Source organism: Chiloscyllium plagiosum, chromosome 42 (genome assembly GCF_004010195.1).
Source record: "Chiloscyllium plagiosum isolate BGI_BamShark_2017 chromosome 42, ASM401019v2, whole genome shotgun sequence".
Taxonomy (NCBI): Eukaryota; Metazoa; Chordata; class Chondrichthyes; order Orectolobiformes; family Hemiscylliidae; genus Chiloscyllium; species Chiloscyllium plagiosum.
The window spans coordinates 15,607,677-15,628,504 of record NC_057751.1 but is presented as its reverse complement, the minus strand read 5'-3'; the positions used below and the strand labels follow the sequence as shown (position 1 = coordinate 15,628,504).

Below are 20,828 nucleotides of genomic sequence, written 5' to 3'. Positions count from 1 at the left end.
GAGAATGACCTTCCCTGCATCACAAGATCAGAAGTGCAGATGTTCGCTGATGATTATACAATGTTCAGCACCATTTGTGACCCCTGAGATCCTGAAGCAGTCCATGTCAATGTGCAGCAAGATCTAGACAATATCCAGGTTTGAGCTGACAAGTTGTATTACAGAGTGCCAAGCAATGACCATCTCCAACAAGACCATTGGATCATTGACATTCAATAGTGTCGCTATTGCTGAACTCCCCATTATGCATACCATAGAATCATAGAACCCTAACAGTGTGGAAGCAGGCCATTCAGCCCATTGAGTCTACACTGACCTTCCAAAGAGCATCCTATCCAGCCAGACCCCCTACCCTGTCCTTGTAAACTTGTATTCCCAATGGCTAATCCACCTAACCTGCACATCTCTGGATACAGTCGGCAATTTAGCATGGCCAATCCATCCAAACTGCATATCATTGGACTGTGCACCTGGAAGAGACCAACACAGACACAGAGACAATGTGCAAGCTCCACACTTTTGCCCAAGGGTGGAATCGAACCCAAGTCTCTGGCGTTAATAGGCAGCAGTGCTAACCACTGTCCCGCCATGCCACCCCTAAACCCCTAGTTTACCATTGACCAGAAACAGAATGCTTAGCCATGTAAGTGCTTACAACAGCATGTCAGAGGTAGGCATATTGCACTGAGTATCGCATGTCCTTATTTCCCAAAACTTATCGACCATCTGCAAGTCACAATTAAGGAGTGTGATTAAATACTCCCCACCTGTCTCGATGAGTGCAGTTCAGACAACACTGAAGAAGCTTGAAACCATCCAGGACAAATCAGCCAACTTGATTTGCACCGCATGTACAAACATTCACTCCTTCCACCATAGATGCTCAGTAGCAGCAGTGTGTACCCTCTACAAGATGCACTGCAGAAATTCACCAAGACACTTCGGACAGCACCTTCTAGACCCACAACGCTACCATTTAGAAAGACAAGGGCAGCAGAAATGTGGAAACGCCACCACCTGCAAGTTTCTCTCCAAACCACTCACCATCCTGACTTGGAAATATATTGCCGTTACTTCACTGTCACTGGGTCAACTTCCTGGAACACCCTTCCTTTCTGCATTGTGGGTCAACCTAATGGACTGGTGCAGTTCAAGAAAGCAGCTAACCACCACCTTCTCGAGGACAACTAGAGACAGAAAATAAATGCTGCCTAGCCAGCGACGTGCACATTCCATGAATGAATTTTTTAAAAAGTGCTTCATATGTAATTAACCTATACGTTGCATACTATTAGTCAGTGAAGACTTGCAATCCACCACCCAGCCAGAGTCATTGCTGACTGTGGATGCTCAATCACAACAGGTCTTTTGAATTAGGGTTGAGTAAGCAGGTCCTACTAGGAAGATTGCTGGTGCCTTTTTCATACAAGACAGAGCAGCGCTGCCAGTAGCATGCATCAGTGACACACTTGAGCAGCAGCGCAGGGCATGGAGCCACTACACCTTCAAGCTGCCAAAGGTCATGAGGGAGACAATGGTCAGCACTTTCCTCTGAGTCTGGAGAAGCTTACTCTTGAGCACCAAGTCTACACCGACTCTTCACTGTGCTGCTGAGACAGCCATCATTTAGGTGAGCATAAACCTTATCTTCTCTCTGGAGTGGATGTAGAAGAACCCGTGGCACGACTCAAAGAAGACCTGAACTTGACATGTGGTCAATACTTATTGCCTCAACCAGTGCCTTAAGCAAAATACTTTGTGGCCGTTGCTGTCTGTGGGAGCTTGCTGGACACGGATGGGCTGCTGTGTTTTCCCTTAGGCAACACTGACTGCAGTTAGAGATCCTTTGCACAGCGTATTTAGGATGCACTGAAGTTGAGAAAAGTTGGAGAAAAGCAAAATTTTTAACTTTTCTTCCTTGACCTAATTGCATCCGGTTGTGGTTTGGGGTGATTTTGCTCTGGCCCTGTGATGACTCAGTAAGAGTGCGTGGCAGCTTATTTGCACACAGCAACGAGGGTAAGTGAGCAGTTTTCGACATCATTGGTTGGACACGGGGAGGTGAGTGTGGGCATGGTGAGGAAGCTATATTGGCCAAGGAACATGGAGAGGTGTCCTCTTCTTCCAGTCCTTCCACAGCACCTTTTCAGCTCTGATTGAGACCATAGCATCTCCTACAGAGGATTGAATGTGTTATGGGCGGCACAGTGGCTCAGTGGTTCAATTCCTGCCTCAGGCGACTGTCTGTGTGGAGTTTGCACGTTCTCCCCATGTCTGTGTAGGTTTCCTCCGGGTGCTCCGGTTTCCTCCCACAGTCCAAAAATGTGCAGGTTAGGTGAATTGTCCATACTAAATTGCCCATAGTGTTAGGTGAAGGAGTAATTATAGTGGTCTGGGTGGGTTGCGGGTCGGTGTGGACTTGTTGGGCTGAAGGGCCTGTTTCCCCACTGTAAGTAATCTAAGAAAGTTAGGGTCTGGCTAAATTGGAGTTCAGGTTTTAAAATTCCAGGAAATCTGCTCATCCTCAATTCCATTCTGTACTAGATTATTAGCTTAATGTGTTTATTATTACAAAGATGCCAAAGGCTTTGGGGTTGAAAGCTTTATTTGATTTAAGTAATAACAGCCACTTGGCTGTACTCGCGCAGCAAATGGAAAATAAACAGATCAATTAAATTCAGTTACCACGACCGTAATCCTTCAATTTACCGTCCTCCATTTTCTTGTAAAAGTTTCTGCTATTACTTACATCAAATTAGCCTGAAGGGTCTTGGCATTTAGTAATGATAGATTATCCTCTTTTGAAACTTCAATCGAGCAGAATTATTTGACATGTCATGAATTGCAACATTTGAACAAAAATCGCAGGAACTCTGTAATTCGAATCAAATGGCAGCGATTGATCGCAGGACCATCCTGGTATTGATTTCAGCATTCATTCACACTCAATACTGGTGGGGTGTGGGGACTCAATTTGATGCCAGTAGCCTTTGAAACAGTGGCCAGGTTAGCTCCTCTCTATTTTAAAATCACCGTCCTTGTTTTCAAAATCTTCCCTGATGTTGACACCCCAGCCCCCCAGCCGTCTCTTCTCCTCACATACAGTCTTTAAAGCTGTATCTTTGGTCAAAACTTTGGTCAGCTAATACCTGCTTAAATGCTTCAATTTAGTATTTTTTTACCGACACTCCTTTAAAATATGATTAGATTTGATTAGATTAGATTAGATTCCCTACAGTGTGGAAACAGGCCCTTCGACCCAATAAGTCCACATCGACCCTCCGAAGAGCAATCCACCCAGACCCATTCCCCTACACCTAACACTACGGGCAATTTAGCATGGCCAATTCACCTAACCTGCACATCTGGACTGTGGGAGGAAACCGGAGCACCCAGAAGAAACCCACACAGACAGGGAGGAGAATGTGCAAACTCCACACAGGCAGTTGCCTGAGGCAGGAATTGAACCGAGTCCCTGACACTGTGAGGCATCAGTGCTGACCACTGAGCCACCGTGCCGCCCTTGGGCATTATGTTACTACAGTAAAAATCATTTGCATTTATATAGTGCTTTGCATGATCGCCAGAGTGGTGAATGTACAGATTTTGAAATGTGATTGCAGTTGTTGGAAAGACAGGAGTCGAGTTGAGTGCAGCAAACTCTCACAAACAGCAATGTGATCATGACCAAATTATCTGTTTTTTTTGGTTGGGATGTTGACTGAGGGTTAAGTATTGGTTCGGACACTGGGGAGAATTCAGAACAGTACTGTGAGATCTTTCTTGTCCATCCATGTAGTAGGCAGATGGGTCTTTGGTTTTAACATCTCATCTGAATGGTGGCTTCTGTCTTGAGTATCGAGGGTACAAAACATTTCAGTATTGGCTATAAATCAGGAGATGAAAGGAAGATAGTAGCTTAGCAAATTTAGCATCATACAGAAAGTGGTACTAAGGAATCTAGTGCAGCTTCAGCCTGACAAGTCTTTGGATCCAAGTCGACTTCATCCTGGAGTTATAATTTTCCAAAATTCCCAAGATTGAGAAAAGGTTCCATTGGACTGGAAAGCAGCAAATATTCAAGAAGGGACAGGGGTGGAAAACAGGAAACTATAGGCTGGTTAACTTGACGTCTCTTGTGAGGTAGTTGTCAGAATTGGTCATTAAAAAGATTTTCGTCACATACTTAGGAAAACTCAAGGCAGTTGGAACGAGCATGGCTTTGTCCAAGGGAAATCACGTTTAACCAATTTGTTAGACTTCTTTGAAGGTGTAATGCTTTGTGAATAAAAGAGTGCCAGTGGATGTACTGCACTTGTATTTGATAAGATGCCGCATCAAAAGTTGTGGCGGAAAGTAAAACCTCTTTAAGTGTAGGGTATAACATATTAGCGTGAAGAAGATCAGCTAGCTCTCAGAAAACAGAGTTGGTCTTATTGGCAGGACTTGACAAGTGGACCCACAGGATCCAAACTTCTTCAGTGTCCACAATGAGGGAAGTGAGGATGTAAGGACCTAAATCCCAGACAACACCAAGAAAAGTAGGAAATTATGTTGTGAACAAGATGTAAGGAAGTCACAGGCAGAGAAATAAAGTTAAGTAAGTGGGTATAAATCTGACATATGGAATACAATGTGGCAAAATGTGAAGTTGTTCACTTCAGCAGGGAGAATGAAAAAAGCAGGGTATTACTTGAATGGAGAATGACTGAGGAATTCTGAAGTGCAGAGGGACCTGTGTGGCTAATGCATGAGTCACAAAAGGTCATAGTGCAGGTACAGCACGTAATCAAGAGGATGAATGAGATTCTAACCTGATGAAAAGAATTGCATGTGAAAGTGGGCATGTCATGCTTCAATTGTACAGGAAATTAGGGAGGCCACATCTCAAACAGTGCGTGTAGTTTTAGTCTCCTTACTAAAGGAAAGACATCAATGCTTTGGAGGCAATTCAGCGGAGGTTACTGGATTGATACTTGGAATGAGCTGTTGTTTTATGAGGATAATTCAGACAGGCTTGGCTTGCACCCAAAGTCATTGGCAATGTGTCTGGGTACCCCAGCAAAAAACAGTGCTCTTTGCACTTGTAGCACCAAGGGTGGGGAGTTTTAAAAAGTAGTTTTGATATGCCTTGAAAATATATTCTGTTTTTGAGGCTTTTCTTACAGTACTTAATGTGACTCCAGGATTCCCCTTATTCTTGCTATTAAGGGAGTCCAACGAAGGTTCAACAGACTAATTCCCGGGATGGCAGGACCAACGTGAAGAAAGGTTGGATTGACTGGGCTTGTACTCAGAGGAATTTTAGAAGAATGGGGTGGGGAGGGGGGGAATCTCATAGAAACATGTAAAATCCTGATGGGACTGGACAAGCCAGTTGCGGGAAGGTTGTTCCCCATGTTGGGGAAATCCTGAACTAGGGGTCACTATGTAAGAATAAGGGGTAAGCCATTTTGGACTGAGATGAGGAAGAATTTTCTTACTCAAGAGAGTTGTGAACTTGTAGAATTCTTTCCCACAGAAAGGTGTTGGGGCCAGTTCATTAGATATTCAAGAGGGAGCTGGACTAAAGGGATTGGGTGTATGGAGAGAAAGCAGGAGTGGGATACTGAAATTGCATGATCAGCCAGGATCGTGGTGCAGGTTCAAAGGGCCAAATAGCCTACTCCTGTCCTTGTTTTCTATGTTTCAAAGTGCTTTACAGCTAATGAAATAGTTTTGGGGTTCCGTCACTGTTGTCACGGAGTAAATGTGGCAGCGAATTTGCATGCTGCAAGCTCCCACAAACAGCAATGTGAAACCAATCAGGTAATCATGTTTAGTGATGTTGGTTGAAGGATAAATATTGGCACAAAGCTTGAATAGGAGAGAGGGTAACCTGCTCAATTCCTGACACTTGGTGTTTCCCATAACGTCATTGTCATCGGTATTCCCATGACGTGACATTTATGTGTTCTGTCCTTTCACCCAATTTCCAATGACGCACAGGAGTTTTCTTTTGTATAAGCATTGATAGAGTTGAACATCAGTTAAGTAAACAGCTGAACAGCTTGATTTAGTATTTCCACTTGGGAGTAATCATTGGCAAGCCAGCAGAACTGGATGTAATGTTGTGAAGTGAGTCAGATGTGAAGGAAGCAGTGAGCAGATGAGGAGGGTGCATGACTGGAAATTAATTATTTCTATCTATTTCTCTTTCTTCACATGTCTTCCAGCTTTTGTCTCCTGTCACTGATCTGCATAAAACCAAGGCAAGATGTATTCTGCCCTGAGACTGGGAAATGGAGACCACATTGGTTTCTAAAGCTGGTCATATATTTCTTATTTTGAAAGACTGATCTTATAAGCCTGTCACATTTTGTTAACATAAAGGCTACTTTATGGTGTTTAACTCATATTGTAAGTGCCTGATGTATTAATCTCAAGAAACACTCCTTTGTAATATTGAGATTATAACACAAGATAAACTCTCCCAAAGGTATAGTATTGCCTCCTTGGGCTCTTGCACCTGTCACCTTTCGTCTCAGTACAGCTTAAATAATTTGTGTCATGTGGGAATTTCTGGGAAGGTCAGTATTTTTTGCCCATCCTAATTGCCCTGAGTTGGTGTTGAGCAGTCTTCTTGAACCATTGCAGTCCATATGAATTAGGTCCACTGGAACATTGTTGAGGAGGAGGTACCAGGATTTTAACCCAGAGATGGTGAAATAATGGTGATACACTTCGAGCACGGGCTGATGTAGTTTGAAGAGAAACCTACAAGTGGTGGTGCTCCATCCATCTACTGCCCTTATGCTTTTAGTTAGTAACGTTCCACAGACTCAGAAGACACTATCCGAAGGAGCTTTATTGAGTACATCCACTGCTGCCACTGTGCTTTGGTGGACTAAATGCATGTTTAAGGTGCCAGTGGGGTATCAACCTTCTTGAGTGTTGTTGGGGAGCTGCACTCATCCATGCAACTGAAAATATTTCATCCCACTCTTGACTTGTACCTTTGGTGATGGACAGGCATTGAGAAGTCATGAGATGAGTCACTCTTTGCAGCTTCTTGTTACGAGAAACTATTTGTATGGCACCTTGCTACATAGCCAAAAAGGCAAGCTGTGCAGTGTTGAGGCACGTTAATGGAAGCATCCAATTATATTTACTCAAAAGCTACAATGTTCTGATTGTTGGTGAAGCACAATGGTGGGAAGCTGAGGTTTTTTGACTTGCTTCGGAATGGAATTGACAGAATGCCCAATAGTACAGCTGCCAGCTGTGGCCTTCTAGACTGAGGGTGTGTGAGCATCGAGTTAATTTGGGGCTCACTTATACTTGGCTGAGGTACTAGGGGAGTACCTTACTTGAAGGGAAGGAGAGAAAGTTGCCTGTTTTGATCTATTTACTTAAGGAGGGATATTCTTGCATTGGTGGCAATTCTGAGAAGGCTCACAAGCCTGGTCCTGGAGAGATTTGAAATCAAGGATGAGAATTTCAAAATCAAGGCACTGTTTGACTGGGAACCACTGTTGGTCAGCGAGTATAGGGTTAGTAGCTCAGTGGGACTTGCTACAAGTTAGAAAACAGGAGAAAAGTTATTGATATGATTAAGGTTAGGATGACTATAAGACTGCAGACAGGCAAGAGGAGTGTTGAAAGAGGCTACAGAGACATAGATAAGAGTTTAACAGAGGTTAACAGCACTAAGTCATGACATGGACTCAACTGATTTCTGGGAGGAAGGGATTGTCGACTGGGAAAGGTTGATCAGGTTGTGCCTGAATTCTGGAGAATTCTGGAGAACTTATTGTAACATACAAGCTATTTTTAAGATGGCAGCACAGGAGGATTTCTGAGCCAGAGCTTGTCTGTTCCGACCACTTTCTTCTTTCCTTATGTTTTTCTTTTTTCAGTTTTTTTTTTCTCTACTTCCCTTCTGGAGGCAGCGACGGCAGCGGCTGGGGGTCTTTGGAGATCTGCCGCAAGTTGGCTGGTGTGCCAGGGCTGGAGTCTGGTGGTCGACAGCATCACGGCTTCTTGGAGGTCAGGAGTGCGGTAGAGGCTGGGAGCAGGACTCTAGCTGTCTGCAGAGGGGCAGGCGGTGAGCCTGGATGGTGGTCAGCGGCGAGATGGCCAGTGAGCTTGGATGGCAGTTGGCGTGGGGATCTCCTGGCACTGTGGTGGGGGAGAGATCGGGCCCTTGTAGGGAGTGCAGGCCCTCTTGGGGAAAGTCCAACATGGAGCGTCTGCAGACCCTTGGCTAAAAAAAGACTGTAAGTTTGAACTTAAGCTTTTATTTTAATCAACTACTTTGTATGGAGAAGAACTGTAATGTTATACTTTTAAATTAGTTACTTATTTTTCTACTTGAACCTAAGATTTTGTACCTAAGTACCTTGTACCCAAGATGGCGCCGGGAATGGCAACTCTGCACATTTCTCACTGTACTGCTGTGTCCCTGTACTTGAGTACATAAAATCTGATTCCTAAGATTTGGAAGGGACCTGAAGGGTGGATACTGAGAATGTTTCCCTGAGTCAGCAACCTGAGACAGTCTCAGAATATGGGAGTTTCCATCCAAGATAGGGCCGAGGAGGAATTTCTTCTCTCAGAGGTGTGTGAATCTTTGGGATTTTCTTCCCCAGAGAGAAGTGCAGGCTGGACCACTGAATCCATTCCAGGCAGAGAGACAGGTTTTTGAATTACAGGGGAGTTGAGAGTTATGGGGAACAGGCAGGACAGCGGAGTTGAGGTCGCTGTCAGATCAGCCACAATCTGATTCCTGCATTGGAGGAGCCATCCCTCGCTCCCATCTCCTATGTTCACTGGTGGGAAGCCTTGTCGGGGCTGGACAAGGTGATGTCGACAGGCATTTCCCTATATTGCAGTGATCAAACATGTTAGCATAAAGCAGCATCGTTCTGGGGGTATTGATGATGGGGGCAAGCAGATGGGAGGTAAGAGATCAGCCAAAAGAGAGCATTGGAGTAGCCAAGTCTGGAAGTAACAGTGGGATAGAGTTATTTGAACACGGAAGAAGACCATTTGGCCCATCGAGTCTGTGCCGGCTCTCTGAGATGCAACGTAATATGGTCCCAATTTACTCCATACTCTTCCCACAGTCTTGCGAATTTATTCCCCAGAAATTCCCGTTCAGTTTCCTTTCGAAATTGTTCGAGTCTCCTCTCCCACTGTTCTCGTAAGCAGCTCATTAAAATCTCCTTTACACCCTCTCACGCGCGCACATCCTTCCACTCATCGTTGGGTCACCCTGTTGTTTATCTGCCAAACAAACAAGGTTTTGCAAAACATTACTTCCATGTAAATTGCCTGGGATGCAGTGGGAGGAGAGCACAGGCTCGAGCAGAAAACTCATCCTTCGTGAGATGACCGGAAAATTATCGCATTTGGCAGAGACGTTCTTTTGTGGGAAGTCATGAAAGATTTGAATGAGCGATACGATTATATAAAGAAGGAACTTGGGGATCTGAGAGCAGAGAAAGCACACCGTTTGGAGAAATTGCCTCTCCTCGTCAGCAGCGCACACACAAGAGACACGTTTACTGTGTCGAGTTGGAGTTTCTCTGTTGGATTGGCTTGCTTTCCAAATCTTTCTCAGCTGATTAATGGCAGTTTAAGCTTTAAGGGAGGAAAAAAAGGGGGCTGGAGCATTGCTGCTGACCCGCCCCTGGACCACACTCTCCACCTCCTGGATTTCCCTTAAGCGCTGGGCTCTTTTTTTCCTCCTCTGATTTCCCTTCCTACGGTATTCTTTGTGTGTTTTCTCTCTGTCTCTGTCTGTCGCTCTCTCCTCTCTCTTGTCCCCTGCACTCAAGCCCCAGTGATGGCTGCAGCCAGACTTGCACTTCTCTGTTTGACTCTGCACCGGGTCGCCAGCTCCTTCGACTACGACGACACCCTTTACGACTATTTTCCCGACCAAGACGACCCGACAGATGTCGATTATAAAGATCCCTGCAAAGCTGGTGAGTTTACAAGTCGATCAGTGTCCTGGAATGAGCAATTAGGCGTGGATTTTTTTTTGAAAAATAATCTGTAAAGTGAGATTTGCAACCAAGACAAGTGAAACACTGGTGCTTAACTTATGAATACATTTGGAGAAGTTTTGCAAAAAGGAGGTTTTGCAGGAGTTAGTAGTGGGATTTTTGTTTTGGCATAAAATGTGCATACTTCAAACAGCACTCCTCCCCCCCCCCCCACACCGTTGGAGGAACGGACAATAAAACACCGACTGTGAAATGTTGGGCGACTTGTTCAAATTCCATCAGGGTGTTGGGGGTAGAGGCAGGCCGGCACAGGAATTATCGGGCTGTGCAGAAGTGGGGGGGGTGGGGGAGCGGGTGCCATTCAGATCCTTCCTCCCCAAGTGTCAGTTTCTCTGCCCGCGTCGGCTGTGCAAGTTTCCAGCCACTGTTTTGGGCGGACGGCAGACGTTAAGACGCCTGGGGAAGAGAGCGGGAAATCTGAATGGGGGGTTTGGTGGCGGAGAGAGGGGGAGAGACATAAGCAGAAAGACCGGAGAAGGGAGTGAATGCGAGAGTTGGAGGATAGACAATGAGTTGGGTAGGAATAGAATGAGATCGTAAAAGGAGAATGGGGACAGGATGAGAGAGAGATGGAGATTTGGATAGAGATGGGGGAAAAAGAGAGTAGGAGACAGTGAGGGAGATGAGAATGGAGAGGGATGAGGACAGAAAGAGATTGAGGGAGATGGGAATCAAGAGGAATGGGGACAGATGGGGTAAGGAGCCAGTAAGAGAGATGCGCTAGAGAGAGAGAGATGGAGTAGAGAGACAGATGGGATGGAGAGACAGTAAGAGAGATGGGGTAGAGAGTTTGTAGAAATGGGATAGAGAGACACAGATGGAGACAGTGAGAATAAGAACGAGATGGGGACATGGCGAGAATAAGAGTACGATTGGAACAGAGTAAGAATGAGAGAAGTGCAGAGACAACAGAACTGGAGAACTGGAGATAGAACTGGAGAACAAATGAGTGCGATGGGAATGTAGTGAATGAGAGAGAAAGAGATGGGGATAGATCGGATGAATGTTGTGCAGGGCACATGAGGAAACAGGGAAGGGGGAGTAAAAAGGGCATGAGAGATGAGAATAAGGATAGACGAATGAGAAATGAAAATGGGGCGAGAGTTTGAGAGCAGTGAGAGAATTGCCGGGGAAGTCTTTTTAAAATGAAAATGGGAAGGGGATTAATCAGTTTTCTCAGAGCAAACCTCAGGAAGGAATTGGAAGTGAAGAAAAGATGATTGAGGCAGTGCAAAATACGAAGGGATGGAAAAATCTAGAGTGAGAGCCATTGTTCGAGGTAAGGCACTGTTGTAAATGGAGTCATTTCTGGTCAAGTTTGGTTTACTGCTGGGAAAGACAGCTACGTGGTTGGCGCAGGCCTGTGGGATTCCTTCAGCACCTTTCATAGGTACTTGCATCATGCCAGTGCTCGTCAATGCTCTGATCTCTTGGGAATAAAAAAACCCACAAAACAGGTCATTGTTTTGTTGTTTCATAATTTGAGTTGGAAAGAAAGGTTTGTCTTTGAAAATCAGTGCTATGAAGATCTAGTTTAGAGTGAGGTACTGTTTGTTCCCGAATGATGATGATCCCTTTTAGCTTGCAAGGGCTTGTTATTTTTGATATTTGTAAGCAATATCCTTGATTTGCCGTATTATCAAACAGATTTAAACCTTGTGATACATTACTAATGTCTTGTTCACCCAGAATTAGTTCTCTGTAATATTCTTGCTCCATTTCCCTTATCTTAATGCTAAGCATCAGATGTGGCTCAGTGGGCAACTAGTGCATCTCTGTGTCAGGATGTGGTGGGTTTGGGCCCAATCCATAAACCTCAGCCCATAATTCAGGCTGACACTCCACTGGAGAGTGACAGTTTTTGAAAGTGGTGTCTTTCGGATGAGGTGTTAATTCGAGGCCATGTCTGCCCCCTCAGGTGATTGCTAATGTGGCTTTGGTACTCTTTCTGAGGAGAGCAGAGAGCCTGGTGACCTGGCCAATATTTATCCATTGACCAAAGTCATCATATTGTGTGAGCTTGCTGTGCACGTACTGGCTGTTTCAGTTTCTGCATTACAAGAAGGAATACATTTCAAAAGCACTTAATAGGCTGTAAAGTATTAAAAAGACATCCTGAAGTAATGAAGCACATGATGTAAATACAAATGAAATGCATCACCAGTGTGTAAATGTAAATGTTCCCTTCACGCTGTGTAGCATTGCAAGGCTGAGGAATTGAATGCTGGCCTTTTGGCATCAGTTATTCCAGACTGTAACACCTGCCTTTGCTCCCAGTCGAGTCTCCGTGAGTCATATTTTGCTTTTACCCGCCTGCATCCCTCTTCTGCATTTACCACCTGCTTTTACTTCTTCATTTTCCTTGACCATCTTCAGATTTCCATTCACGTTGTGCATCTGGGCTCAGGCAGTCCCTTGTCAGTCTTGATGTTTAAGACTTCTTCTGATGCTCTGCACAGGCCCCATTCACAACATGTTCTTTTAATACGATTTAACTGCCAGGAGTGCTGGTTTCTTGCATTCTGCCATTCGTGAAGGAGAGGCCATCCAAACTCTCCTGTCCATGCCTTAACTTGCACAAAGCCCTGTGCATCCACTTCCTATGCTTGCTGACTGACATTAGCTTCTGGTCAAGCAGTGTGCTGACTTTGAAATTTTAACCTTCTTTTCAAATCAACTCGATCCTCAAAGCACCACTTGCCCCACTTGAAGGTCACACACTAGACTTATCAACCAACTCAGAACCCATCGAACTGGAGTGAGAACAAGTCATCCTTAGTTCAGAAGGGCTGCCTATGAAGAAGGGACAAAGTTGCTTCTTTAACAGAGTGATCAGAACTGCACCAGATAAGGAGGAACCAAGTTCCTTTAGTCGCAGTTTTCCTTAATGAAAAATACGAGGAAATTTTCATGGATTTATTAAAGAACCATAAGAAATAGAAGATGGAGAAGGCTGTTCCAACCCTTGAGCATGCTTTGTCATTGAGTAGTCATTGAATAGGATCATGGTTGATCTGCTTGGATCCAGCAGGAATTTTGTTTTAAACACCAACGTATTAAGATCTAGAATGCAGTCCTGAAAGGGTGTTGGAAACAGAATCAAAGCAACTTTCGAAAGGGAGCTAATTGACAGAGGAGAGGTTTGTAGGGGTGCCAGGAGACTATTGGACAGCTCGAAGAGCCAGTCTGGACTCAATGAGTTGAATGGCCTCCTCCATGCTATATCATTAAGCAAGTCAGACTGAGTTTTTTATTATTGTCCTACTTACCTTGTTGGCTGTCTGGCAGGGTCCTTGTGGTCCAGTTGGTGCTCAGAATCTGAGCACTGTCATGATCACCAAAATGATAATCATACTGTCACTCCCACATGACAATGTCTGAGTTAATTGCATAGCAGTGGTGGAAGCTCTTGGATTTGTTTTCTTGCAGTTTGGGTTATTTTTGGGGTCTGGTTTCAGCATTGAATCAAATTGCGGGATCACCCGTCACTGTAAATGAAGGGTTGGGCAGAACAGGCGAAGATTATGGGGAATTATGGTGAATTATGCTTAACAAAATGATCAGGCAAAAGTTGAGTTTGAATAAGAACCAATTACTTTCTTTGAGCAGTGCATGAGTTTTGGCTGTGATATTTTAGGAACAATGCGAAGACATCAGAGAGGGAGGAAAAGATTCTTGAGAATGGGTCCAGGGATGATGAATGTAAGTTATGACAGCAACTTGAAGAGGTAGGAACAATTTACTTTGGAGAAGGGAGGTATTGAGAGTAGCTTCTATGATTTAAAATCATGAGGCATCTGAACATACAGCGATTATATACAGAGAAACTGTTCCTGCCAGCAGAGGATCGTGAACCCAAGGGCACAAATTTATAGTGATTAGCTAAAGAGGCAACAGTCACATGGGAAACGCAGAGGGTGGTTAGGATCACCTGCCTTGTAACTATTCTGCAAATTGGGGTAGCCCACCAGGTAACAGGATTTGTGAACAAAGCAAATGTGTTTGACTGAATGAGTCTTTTCTGCTGTTGCACATGGAGTTACCCGGTATTTCCCATGTGAGGTATCTGGTGTGTGATCGCTCTGTTCTCTTCTCTTGACTCCAGATGCAGTACCTTGAAAAAAATTCGACGAGTTGCAGTTGTTTGGTTGAACAAGTGAGCAGGGGTATGAGGCGAATTGAGGATTTTCTTTGCTTCACTGAATAAATCCCTCTTCTAAAAGTATTTTTATGGTCATTGCAGCCTTCGGTTGACAGGAAGATCAGCTGCTCATTCCCTTCCAATCCACTTGTTGGAACTATTATTTGGTTCAGTGCTATGTGGTGGAACACTGGGACTGTATAATGTACTCACTGTGGGGAGCTTGAATTAGCCTGAACTTGAACAAGTCCAGCTTGTGCCCTTCCAAACTTGATTTATTGTGCGGAGAGAGCTTTTTGAGCTGTGTAACACAGGGAAGATTTGGTGGGTAAGGAGCTGCATATGGAGTGCAGACAGTTTAGATTAGATTTAGATTAGATTACAGTGTGGAAACAGGCCCTTCGGCCCAACAAGTCCACACCGACCTGCCGAAGCGAAACCCACCCATACCCCTACATTTACCCCTTACCTAACACTACAGGCAATTTAGTATGGCCAATTCACCTGACCCTGCACATCTTTGGATGGTGGGAGGAAACCGGAGCACCCGGAGGAAACCCACGCAGACACGGGGAGAACGTGCAAACTCCACACAGTCAGTCGTCTGAGGCGGGAATTGAACCCGGGTCTCTGGCGCTGTGAGGCAGCAGTGCTAACCACTGTGCCACCGTGCCGCCCACAATTTGAGGAGATGATTAATGAGTTACAATGACAGCAATTTCCCCGATTGTGTATGGGCACGAATACACTGTATGTGACCACACTACTCTTGCCTGATTGCAGCTTCACAGCAATAAAGTTCCAATGCAAATCAAGTGTATGCTGCATATCCCAAGGTGCTGAACCAGACTGAGAGTGCATCATGAGGCAGTCAGTAAATACACAGAATTAGAACCAAGCCCATGAGGCAGCAACATAACCAATCAAGTCTGAGGTCTTATGAGAGTGTCAAAAGAACAATATCAAGCATTGGGAGCGGTAACTAATTCAGAAAAATGCCTTGCATTTATGTTGCACCTTTTCCAACCACTGGACATATCAATATACTTTGCAGCCAGTTAAAAACTTTTGAAGCGAAGCCAGTGTTGAAATGTGACGGCTAATTTATGCACAGCAATCTCCCACAAACAACAATAGGATCATGATTAGATTATGTTTTATTTTTAAACCAATATTGGCTGAATGCCAGGGATAACTCCCTGGGCCTTACTCTCTTTTGAAGTATTGACCTGGGATCTTCTCCAAGCACGTGAGAGCGGACAGTGGGCTTAACATCTCTGGATCATAGTCGAGCATCAGCCTTTGTGACCAAATCCTACCCATGGTATTCTACTTCAGAGAAAAGAATGCTACCACTGAGCCAGCTCTAATATAGATAGTTAACCGGTGGGTCAATCCCTTGCCTGCCTGGTGTCATTGAGATTTTTATCAAGTATTGATATTCCAAGTGGACAGCAGTGATTTCTGTGAAAAGTATATTCGAATCCTTCTAGAATGCTGGATGGAAGGTTCACCAATTGGTTAATGCCGAAAGGGGTGCGTAACATGAGAGATTTAGTAAGTGGCCTTCGCACCCAGTATTGCTGAGAGCGTGGACTTGCGCTCTCCTTTTGTTCTGAAAGTAAATCTGAAACTGAATCTTGGCACAGTCTGGTGAACTAGATCAATGCAATTATGAAGTGGGAGTTGCTACTTCATGGCTTTGTCCCTTAGGTGGTGAGATTATATGAATGAAGAGCAGGCCATTCATTCCATCATGTCTGCATTGCCATAACAATCAAGAAGATTCTTGGCCGTTCTGATTCTGGCCTCAGTTCTACTCTTTTGTCATGCCTTCATAATCCTTGACTCCCCTTCTGTCCAACTCAGCCTTGAAGATGTTTAGTGACTCACCCTCCACCTCTCCCTGGAGAGAGAATTCCAAAGACTGATGACCCTCTGAGAGAATCTTGTTTTCCATGAGCTCTTTTAACTCAGTTAACACGTGAGTCACTTATCTCAGTCATCGAGTGTCTTAAATTCAGTTTCCTGAAAGCTCCTCATTCCCCTCCACTCTGCCAGACAAGTAATATTCAGCACACACATTAATTTTACAGGAGGCTCCCATTCAACCAGTCAAAACCTAGGTCCTAGAGATGAATGACCATATCGCCACACTGTCTACATTTAGCTTTCTCAGTCAGATATCTTTATGATTCAACAAATTTAATTTTTTTTAAGTTCCTAATTCTTAGCGCTTTAACTTTGATCAGAATTCACCACATTTTAGAATGCCTGTTGGCTAAAGCTGCTGATTTGCTTTCCCCTTTGGCTCTGGTTATAACAGCGAGGCCCAGCATGAGAACGAAATGCCACGTGTTGATTAAATTTCCCTTCCTTGCAGCTACGATATTAAGACGTGCCCAGTGAAGAGCAATCAGATTCACTAGTTGCAGAATCCACTTGTAAGGGAATCAGGTTTACCAAATGTGAACTGCAGCTCATTTGAACAGGCCTGTTTCCCTGTGTTTACCTTAATAAACAAAGTTAATGATTGCCAGCGAACTTGGGCAGAAGATGTTAGGAGGAGGGAATGAGCCACACACTTGAAAAAAAAATCAGTTTCTAATTTCACTTGGAGATATTTCACAGGCCTTCACTGCTGCTTCCTTTGTATGCTGTGTGACCCATAGGCAGTAGAAATACCTATCTGTCTATCGCCATGCAGGCATTTCATGTTTTCAGACATTTATCACCAATGGAACAGCTCTGTGATTAGAATATTGCCCGTTCACCCCTTTTATGTCATACAGTCATGCAGCACGGAAACAGAACCTTCAGTCCAACTTGTCTACGCTGACCAGGTTTCCCAAACTGAACTAGTCAAGTTTGTCTGCGTTTGTCCCATATGCCTCTGAACCTTTCCTATTCATGTACCTGCCCAAATGCCTTTTAGATATTGCAACTGTACCTGCATCTACCACTTCCTCTGACAGTTCATTCTATATTTGCACTACCTTCTGTGTGTAAACATTGCCCCTCAGGTACCTTTTAAATCTTTCCCCTTTCATTTTAAACCTATTCCCTCTAGTTTTGAATTCCCTCACCCTAGGGAAAAACCTTTCCTATTCACCTTGTCTGTGCCCCTCATGATTTTATAAACCTCGATAGAGTCACCTCTCAACCTCCTTAATCTCCATCTGCCACTCCTTGGCCCATTGGCCCAGCTGATAAGATCCTGTTGTACTCTGAGATAACAAGTCTTCACTGTGCACTATCACAACAATCACTGCCACCTGATGAAGGAGCGACACTCCGAAAGCTAGTGCTTCCAATTAAACCTGTTGGACTATAACCTGGTGTTGTGTGATTTTTAACTTTGTACACCCCAGTCCAACACTGGCATCTCCAAACAATTTTGGTGTCATCCACAAACTTAGTAACCATGCTTCTTATTTTCTCATCCAAACCTTTTCTATAAATGACAAACAACAGTGGATACAGCACCAACCTCTGTGGAACAGTGCTGGTCACAGGCCTCCGGTTCAAATAACAGCCCGCTATCATTACCCTCTGTTTTCTACCATTAAGCCAATTTTGGATCCAATCAGCGAGCTTTCACCTGAATGCCATGTCATCTAACTTTACTAACCAACTTACCATTAGAACTTGTCAAAGGCCTTGCTAACGTCCATGTAGATAACATCCACTGCTCTGCCCTCATCAACCTTCTTGGTCATGTCCTCAAAGTTTATGTGCACTCCTGGAGGTTTTGAGCATTTTCATCATATCGTAAGTGAGGTGTCCTGGTGATTTCCTTTTCTGCACTCTATCCTCTTCACACTCAATGCCTGTGTTCTTCTAATCTCTAGTTGTTTCAAGAATCTTGCCATTCTTTCTCCCACCAAACTTGCTGTGCTCTGTGCTTTATATTTCAGCAGCTTCTGTTCATCTGCCTGCCCCTCAGGGACCCTGCCATCCTGTTTAGCACGTCTTCATTTTGATGCAGATTGTCTGTATTGGAGAGATTGTGGCCTGTCAAAATCTGCCTGATGAAGGGCTTTTGCCTGAAACATCGATTCTCCTGCTCCTCGGATGCTGCCTGACCTGCTACCCTTCTCCAGTACCACACCCTCGGCTCTAATCTCCTGCATCGGCAGTCCTCACTTTCGCCTGTTAAAATCTGCAGTCAGCTCCATCGTTTGTGCTCACAAATAATCCACCATCGACTCTGTTCTTCCTCCCACTCTTCACCTACTCCTCCTCAAGCTCACTCATCCTCTGCTTGTTCCATACTCTGCTCCAACTTTTATTTTCTTTGTTGATCATTTTAACAAAATGTTTTCAAATTTTAAGACTGCAGTGAGTGCCAGAGTTAGTTGTCTGTTCCTTTTCTTTTTAATGATCAAGGGCATCTGTTGTACAATCTAAAAGTCAGGAAGCTATTCACACATATAGATCAGAAAGAAATTGAATCGCTTATACCAATTTCTCCTATCTGTTGGGTTTTATGGTGCAGTGCTTACTGCCCCTAACTTGAAGCAGAAGCTGTGGATTTGAGTCCTGCCGAGGACATCAATGACAGACACTAAGAGCAGGGAAATATCCCTATCCTTGTGATGCAAACAGCATAACTCCAAACAACAGCACCATGTAAAAGTATGTGTTGCCATTTGGACTTCCTGAGTGAACTTTAACACACTACCTGTCTTTTGGAAACATGCAAAATCTTTTGCGCGCAGTTAATTATGAAGTGCAGTTTGATAAACAACGTTCCTTTGATTCAGAAAATCTCAATTGAGGCCTGCCTTTTGCTGTTTTGTTACTGGCATTATGCACAGTTTGGTTACCTAATGTTTTTGAGGCAGACTTTGGTTGTTTACACACTTTATCGCAGCCGATATCTGTGTTGGGTTGCAGTTTTAGGTTGAAAATTGCCATGGCCTGATTGTGAGGCATTCACATAAGGCGATGCATCATTTCCAGGATGCTTGATTGTCTGTATGAAGTGGAGTCATCTCCAACACAACAGATAGTTCGGATTTTATTATAACTTTCTTTTAAAAAGCTCCTCTCTTCTGTGACCAGCATTTTAACACAGTAACCTGGCAAGATTCACAGGTAGTATTTGAGGTACCGAGAGTCACAAGTGCATAAGTTGAGCAACCTAGCTACTAGAAGAAAGTGCTGGGGAGTCAGAGTTAAAACATGTGGCGCCAGAAATGCACAGCAGGTCAGGCAGCATCCGAGGAGCAGCAGAGTTGATGTTTTGGGCATAAGCCCTTCATCCTGATTCCCGAACTGTCGACTGTCCTGCTCCTTGGATACTGTCTGGCTCACTGTGCTTTTCCAGCGCCACACTTTCAACCTAGCTACTGCCTTGCTCCCTGTCTAATGCCCTTTCACAGTTCGAGGACCAGTAACCTCTGATTCCTGGCAATGGAACAGTCACAATTATTCAACAGAAATGGACAACGAGACCCCGCTATGTGCTACACCTTGGAGGGTTGTTCTGGACAGTAAAGCAGAATTGAAAATTCACACTAGACTGTGCATAACATTGGTTTAATATGTATACTTATAACAATAATTAATTGATGGGTTCACATATATACAAAAAAAGTAAAAGGCGACAGATGCTGGAAATATGAAATAAAACCAGAACGTGCTGGAGAAACCCAGTAAGTCTCGCAGCATCTGTTGAGCGAAAAACAGAGTTGATGGTTCAAGACTGGTGTGACCCTTCTGTTTGATGTGTTGGACTTGAGGTGTGAGCAGTCAGCAATGATTATCTTGAATTAACTTACGCCACAAGCCAAACTGCCGACAAGACGAATGATAGAAAGTTGTTGCATGAGGGAGCAGGCTTCCGTTGAGATCTGTTCGACCCCGGGAAGATTAGTTTTTGTTTTCAGTCTTAAATGACATGCTAGACTGAGCTGAACTCAACCTGACACAAAGCATACTTTGAAGATGTGCCCCAACATCCACTGCCACAGTTTCTGGGAAAACATCACGGCAAGGATGGTTAGCACAATGTGAGTGAAAAGGAAGAGCTGAAAACTGACTGCTAGGTAACCAAATGCATAGATCTTCAGAAAGAACGGAATAGAATCAAGTTACTTAGTGTCTGAAATATGACGTTCACATACATTTGTTTATTCTGTGAATTAATGAATCAGGCTTAGCTGTTGAAGTATTGGCAAGGTTAATGGCACTTGCACTTATTTAAGATTAAACGGTGCAGGGATTTCAAATGGGCTGAGATAGGAGGTTGCATGAGAATATCCAATTTGTGTTGCTACAACGTTTATGAAAATGTAACTCACCCAATAGATTCTACACTAAATGTCAAAACTTGTCATTCTAAGCATAATGCAAAATAGACAATAGACAATAGGTGCAGGAGTAGGCCATTCAGCCCTTCAAGCCTGCACCGCCATTCAACATGATCATGGCTGATCATTCCGAATCAGTATCCTGTTCCTGCCTTATCTCCATAACCCTTGATTCCACTATCTTTGAGAGCTCTATCCAACTCTTTCTTAAATTAATCCAGACACTGGGCCTCCACTGCCCTCTGAGGCAGAGCATTCCACACAGCTACCACTCTCTGGGTGAAGAAGTTTCTCCCCATCTCTGTCCTAAATGGTCTA

The 20,828-nt window shown here is 44.1% G+C and overlaps 2 protein-coding genes across 2 annotated transcripts in view; both read left to right on the top strand.

Annotated features, from left to right (window-relative positions):
* Positions 1-20,828, top strand: part of LOC122543177 (metal transporter CNNM3) — an 87,305-nt gene that overhangs the window by 40,204 nt on the left and 26,273 nt on the right. Inside the window, exon 11 of the transcript XR_006309941.1 lies at positions 7,899-8,258. The gene's annotated coding sequence lies outside the window, so the exon portion shown is untranslated. The remainder of the gene's footprint in view (positions 1-7,898; positions 8,259-20,828) is intronic.
* LOC122543176 (bone morphogenetic protein 1-like) overlaps positions 8,315-20,828 on the top strand; it is a 132,784-nt gene continuing 120,270 nt past the window's right edge. Inside the window, exon 1 of the mRNA XM_043681598.1 lies at positions 8,315-9,971. Coding sequence (XP_043537533.1) covers positions 9,830-9,971 — 142 coding nt within the window. The 5' untranslated portion in view covers positions 8,315-9,829. The remainder of the gene's footprint in view (positions 9,972-20,828) is intronic.